This window comes from Narcine bancroftii, chromosome 13, assembly GCF_036971445.1.
Source record: "Narcine bancroftii isolate sNarBan1 chromosome 13, sNarBan1.hap1, whole genome shotgun sequence".
In the NCBI taxonomy this organism is placed as follows: Eukaryota; Metazoa; Chordata; class Chondrichthyes; order Torpediniformes; family Narcinidae; genus Narcine; species Narcine bancroftii.
The window spans coordinates 26,281,455-26,288,155 of record NC_091481.1 but is presented as its reverse complement, the minus strand read 5'-3'; the positions used below and the strand labels follow the sequence as shown (position 1 = coordinate 26,288,155).

The following is a 6,701-nucleotide window of genomic DNA, read 5'->3' as shown; positions in this document are numbered from 1 at the left end:
GGCCAGTGGAGAGCTCGCCATATAACACGATCTTGGGAAGGCGATGGTCCTCCATTCTGGAGACGTGACCCATCCAGCGCAGCTGGATCTTCAGCAGCGTGGACTCGATGCTGTCGACCTCTGCCATCTCGAGTACTTCGACGTTAGGGATGTAAGCGCTCCAATGGATGTTGAGGATGGAGCGGAGACAACGCTGGTGGAAGCGTTCTAGGAGCCGTAGGTGGTGCCGGTAGAGGACCCATGATTCGGAGCCGAACAGGAGTGTGGGTATGACAACGGCTCTGTATACGCTTATCTTTGTGAGGTTTTTCAGTTGGTTGTTTTTCCAGACTCTTTTGTGTAGTCTTCCAAAGGCGCTATTTGCCTTGGCGAGTCTGTTGTCTATCTCATTGTCGATCCTTGCATCTGATGAAATGGTGCAGCCGAGATAGGTAAACTGGTTGACCGTTTTGAGTTTTGTGTGCCCGATGGAGATGTGGTGGGGCTGGTAATCATGGTGGGGAGCTGGCTGATGGAGGACCTCAGTTTTCTTCAGGCTGACTTCCAGGCCAAACATTTTGGCAGTTTCCGCAAAGCAGGACGTCAAGCGCTGAAGAGCTGGCTCTGAATGGGCAACTAAAGCGGCATCGTCTGCCAAGAGTAGTTCACGGACAAGTTTCTCTTGTGTCTTGGTGTGACCTTGCAGGCGCCTCAGATTGAAGAGACTGCCATCCGTGCGGTACCGGATGTAAACAGCGTCTTCATTGTTGGGGTCTTTCATGGCTTGGTTCAGCATCATGCTGAAGAAGATTGAAAAGAGGGTTGGTGCCAGAACACAGCCTTGCTTCACGCCATTGTTAATGGAGAAGGGTTCAGAGAGCTCATTGCTGTATCTGACCCGACCTTGTTGGTTTTCGTGCAGTTGGATAATCATGTTGAGGAACTTTGGGGGACATCCGATGCGCTCTAGTATTTGCCAAAGCCCTTTCCTGCTCACGGTGTCGAAGGCTTTGGTGAGGTCAACAAAGGTGATGTAGAGTCCTTTGTTTTGTTCTCTGCATTTTTCTTGGAGCTGTCTGAGGGCAAAGACCATGTCAGTAGTTCCTCTGTTTGCGCGAAAGCCGCACTGTGATTCTGGGAGAATATTCTCGGCGACACTAGGTATTATTCTATTTAGTAGAATCCTAGCGAAGATTTTGCCTGCAATGGAGAGCAACGTGATTCCCCTGTAGTTTGAGCAGTCTGATTTCTCGCCTTTGTTTTTGTACAGGGTGATGATGGTGGCATCACGAAGATCCTGAGGCAGTTTACCTTGGTCCCAACAAAGCTTGAAAAACTCATGCAGTTTGGCATGCAGAGTTTTGCCGCCAGCCTTCCAGACTTCTGGGGGGATTCCATCCATACCTGCTGCTTTGCCACTTTTCAGTTGTTCGATTGCCTTATATGTCTCATCCAGGGTGGGAACCTCATCCAGCTCTAGCCTTAGGGGCTGTTGAGGGAGCTGGAGCAGGGCGGAATCTTGGACTGAGCGGTTGGCACTGAAAAGAGATTGGAAGTGTTCTGACCATCGGTTGAGGATGGAGATCTTGTCGCTGAGATCTTGTCGCAAAGTCCTCCTCAGCAAAAGTTATTATCTTACTTTCAAACGCACCTTCCACAGTGCAGAGCATGCCTCCGTATTTTTGCTGGGGGGTTTTGAGCTGTAGTACTCAGCCTGGCAGATAATCTTCCTTGTTCCAGTTTCTCTTTTCATCAGCCACGCTTTCCAGACAGGAACAACTCAAACTTGTCCAGTACTTCCACAAGATTGAAGACCACAACCAGCAGCTGACTGACAAGCTGAAAGTGCACAAGATGGGGGAGGGGGTGGGGGGGCAGCCACCTGGGCAGTAGAGGAAGCCAGAGTCAGCTAACTGCAGGAGGAGCTGAAGGCAGTACACTGCAGGTTAACGAGCTGAGCGGCAAGGTGATAAAATTGCAGTATGAAAATCACATGCTCATCTCCAACGTGGAGTGCTATGATCTGGCCTTGCACCTGGGCATGCGTATGGCCAGACCATATGAAAGAAATGCCAACAGTAACTTGGGCAAGAAGGAGAGTGATGGTGAGGACGGGCAGTCCTCAGTCCCTCAGCCCAAGAGGGAAGGCAACATTGGGGGAGTGAGAGATTCCGAAGAGATCTACAAAAATATGGCACATTGCAGCTTGGAGCTTCAGAGAAAGAAGGACAGCATCAAGCTCTTTGAAGAAAAGAGAAGAGGAAGCTGACAGCTCTACAAAGATAAGAATGCTACTATTTATGGTCCATCTTTATCTCACTCCCCCTGTCTAGCGCCACCGCGATCCCCTTCTCTCCGGAGACTCTTTGTTTTGCGTGAATCTGAAACAGTGCAATTACTTAAAAGTAAAATTATTCTATTATCTGAAAATTCCAAATTCCATGAAGTGTCTGGTCCCAGAGATTTTGGATAAAAGATTATGAACCTGTATAACATGTGGCAAACAAACTAATACTGCTACTATTTATTTCTGAAGATTGTAAACTGTATGAACGAAGCTGTCAAAGTTGGAACAAATTGTTAAAAAAGACATTGGATTAAAATCTCAGTGCACAACAATCATGATTTTCAGAGCAACGGCACAACTTGTACTAAAAAGATAAATGTAGCTCAATTGACCACATGGATGCAACGAAGTTGCATTCTTACTCTCGGCTCTCATTTTCCTTCATGTATGTTGTAGTTGTTCATTACAAGTTTACCAATAAGAACACCACTTTTTCCTCAGCAAGGAAATTAACAGATATGTTAAGTATTATAATCAGATCAAATTCGACCTACCATATATTTTGGCAAACAAGGGTTTTAAGGTATATCCAACATACAAGTCAACCCCAATTTTCTGACTGTTTGAGGTGCACTGTTGACTGGCGTACAAATTGACCACCAAAGCTCACAATGCCCAAGATGGTCTGTTGACTGGCGTATATATTGAACCCCATAGATAGCACGGATTGATCTACTGAGTGCTGGCTGGATGTGATTGGTATCGATGGAGGGTCCATTGACACAACGCGGCACGCATTGAAAATATGAAGCGAGCTTTAAATTGAAAGTGATAGAAAAAGAGAACCAACAACTGCACTACTGCAAAAAAATTTGATGTGCAAGAAAAGTTGGTAAGAGATTGGATGAAAAAAGATACTTTAAGAAACATACCAAAAAGGCAATGTTCTTTGAGAAAAGGAATCACTCGTCAGCCAGAGTTAGAAAATCTTGTTGTAGAATGGATATAGGAACAGAGGTAAGATTGCTACGTAGTCACCCAAAATAAAATAAGAACATTTGCACTGCAGTGGGCCAAGTCACACCCAGACCTCAGTGATGATTTGGAGGCTACAGTCGGCTGGTGCGATTGTTTCATGAACAGGAATAATTTGGCATTATGCCAAAAGGCAAAAAATGCACAGAAACTACCAAATGATTTTGATCATAAAGATGTAAGGTTTCACCAGTTTATTATACTGAACCGGCAGAAACACCAGTTTGCATTGGCAAATATCGGAAACATGAACAAGACCCCCATGAATTTTGACAAAATAGGCAATAGAACAATGGAATGGAAAGGTATTAAAACTGTGCAATCCAGAAGTACAGGCTATGAAAGGACCAGGTTAACTGTGGTGTTATCATACATGGACAAAGTTGAAACCCATGGTAATCTTCAAATGCAAAATTAAACCAAAAATGAAATTCCCTGCAGGTATTTTGTACATTTTCATGAGAAAGGCTGGATGAATGAAAATGATGTAAAACTATGTGTAAACAATATGTGGAACAGGCAGCCAGGCGGTTTACGCAAAGAACAGAGTTTGCTGGTCTGGGTTATGTTTCGTAGCCACTTAACTGAGAACACTAGAAGTAGATTAGCACTACATAATTCTTGCATGGCAGTTATCCCAGGTGGTTTGACACCTATATTGCAACCTCTCAATGTCTGCTTGAGCAAGCCATTCAAAGACCACATGTGCACGGAATGGAATACATGGATGTCGAGTGCAGAAATGTCATTTACAAAAGGCGGGGCTGTGTAATTTCGTGCTCAAGGCATGGGACAAAGTTAAACTAGAGACTATGATAAAATCATTTAAAAAGTGTGGTAAATCCTGTGCAATTGATAGTATGGAAGATGATTTATTGTCAAACACTGACAACGAAGCTGAAACCACCTCATTAGATACAAACTGGGGCCCACGTGATGACTGTTTAAACAGTGAGAGTATGGATGTGCTTGGTGCCATTTTTGCTTCAGATGATAACAAGAGTGATTTTGAAGGGTTCTAATTGTGTTGTTTTCAATAAAAATCTGCTGTAGTTGGTTTTTCGAGGGTAAACTTCTACGTTGGATCAGCGTGGATTGGATTTTGAGCTAAATTTAAGATCTCAAAAGTATATCCAGCGTACAAGTCGACCCCCATTTTTTGAGAGATTTTTTTGGTTTTACAACTGAATTTGTACAGTAATTGTACAAACCCTTGGTTTTGTGTTCAGCTCTGTCAAAGTACAGTCAGGTAAAGTCTACTTCACAACAATGTGATTGGGCACTTTTTGCAATTATGAGGACAGAAAGGCTTTTGCATTAATCAATTTAATATTAGATTTCAAATATATTAAGAGTACAAGTACTTAGAAATTAAATATTAATGATGCTTATTTTTAATGACAAAGTATTAAACAAATGTTATAAAATGCAATTCTCCCAAGACACTTTTAGTTAACAAATTGCATACAAACACTTAATAAAAATCAAATACTTGATAGCATAACATAATCATAATAATTGAAATCAACTCAAAATGCATTGCTGTCAGGAAACATTATGGTTTACAACTCAGGTTGAAAAATTAATATCAATTCACTCAACAGCTATGTGTATTCTTTCATTACAACTTAAACTGTAACAATTTTTCTTTCAGATTTAGGAGGATATTTGTCTGCTTAGGTTGGATTTTCAATCGTGTTCTTTTGATATGATTTTGGGTGTTTCAATTGACATTTATCTGAACACAATTGACATTTATCTGAAATGCAAATATTCAACCTTAAAATTATGAAACATTTTGTTTTTTTTCTTGCATGTACATTGGATAAGAAACTTTTTAAGAGCATGTGAAAAAAATACTGTTTAATTGAGCACTACATACCTCCAGCCATTTGTTTCAAGGTAACTAAATGCTCCATCAATAATACTTGCAAAACATTGTCCTCCAGTTATGAAAAGTGTGTTAATGGTAACTAATCTTCCTCTCATATGGAAAGGTGCAGCCTCTGCAATATATACTGTTACTGTCATGGAGGCCAGTCCTGGAAAAAAAAACGAACAAGCAGAACTGAACACATCTTATTTTTCAGTTTGCCGAAGTCATCTGAAGTAGAAAATAAGACGCTGTAGCAATGTACAGGGAAAACATATCCACCTGACAGTATAGTCTGTCAACTAAAAATGCACACTTAAATGCAGAAATCAGGAAACTTCAAACCAAAGACTTCGTATTTATCACTTTAACCTATTATTGAACACTGTAAAGTTAGTATGTTTAGCTCCTAGCGACAGAGTAAATAACTGAAGAACTTGGAACTCATCTATTCCAGTCTAAGTATCCCTTAAGCAGAATGATTTGCCTCAAGTATTACCAGATTGACATTTTCCAGGTTAGGCTCCATGTTGTTGATTAACAGTTATTCAGTTAAGATTTGTTCACAGATCATGGGAATGAACGTTATTCATAAATGCCTCCAATTCCAAACCCAATACGCTCGTGCATCCAAATACATCAATCATTTTGACAGATTCTACCAATTGAAGTGGTGAATACATTTTTATTTCACTTGATTCTGCATGGAGTCCAACAAGGAAATACAAATTTACTAATATTTCTCAGCACTGTTGGTGAAATTAGAGGATTCTAAATCAGGTGAAATTAGGGTGGCCATTTCAAACTTATCAAAATGAAGGATATGCAGGGTCAACGTCAGAAATTCTCTCAGCAGGGCTCGTCGAAAGAACCAAAGACTTGTTGATCCAAACCAAGGCTTTTATTAGCAAAAGACAGGAGCTCTTCACAGGTGGCCGACCAGTCCGGAATGATCCGACCTGGCTAGGGACACAACCCTTTAAGGCCCAGCCAATAGGCATGGCCTAGCTCTCAGCCAATCGCTGTAAGCACAGTCTAGATACAGTAACTATATACACTATGTACATTGGTGATAGATCTGTACTATCACACTGTATATGCCCTTCATTTTGATAAGTTCACTATCTGTGCTTCTCATACCTCTTAAAATCTATCTCCATTGGTCAATGCCTTTCTCATGAATCAGGTGCAAATTTAATTTACCACACACACACACACACACACACACACACACACACACACACACACACACACACACACACACACACACACACACACACACAAAAGATACGAGACATGCACTGACCAGCAACTTTAAAATGTAATGGAAGCAACCTACATCCAACAATATTCTTATGGTTATCACTGCAAGCCTATTCAATTTTTTAAAAATCTGTGAAAGGAGAGTAGACAACATATGACATACATAGCATGCTATTGTATGAAGAACAATCTCTCTAGTACAACAGTAAACAGTGAAGTGAAGTAAAAGTCCAAGGCAGAAGCAAAGTCAAAATGACGGTGACC

General features: G+C 41.2%; 1 protein-coding gene across 6 annotated transcripts in view; it reads right to left on the bottom strand.

Annotated features, from left to right (window-relative positions):
* Positions 1 to 6,701, bottom strand: part of LOC138749012 (proton myo-inositol cotransporter-like) — an 80,188-nt gene that overhangs the window by 65,165 nt on the left and 8,322 nt on the right. For all 6 annotated transcript variants that reach the window (XR_011348366.1, XM_069910027.1, XM_069910026.1 and 3 more), the window contains exon 2: positions 5,184 to 5,343. Coding sequence is in view for 5 of the 6 variants with exons in the window: in XM_069910027.1 (XP_069766128.1) it covers positions 5,184 to 5,343 (160 nt within the window). In the remaining variant the exon portion in view is untranslated. The remainder of the gene's footprint in view (positions 1 to 5,183; positions 5,344 to 6,701) is intronic.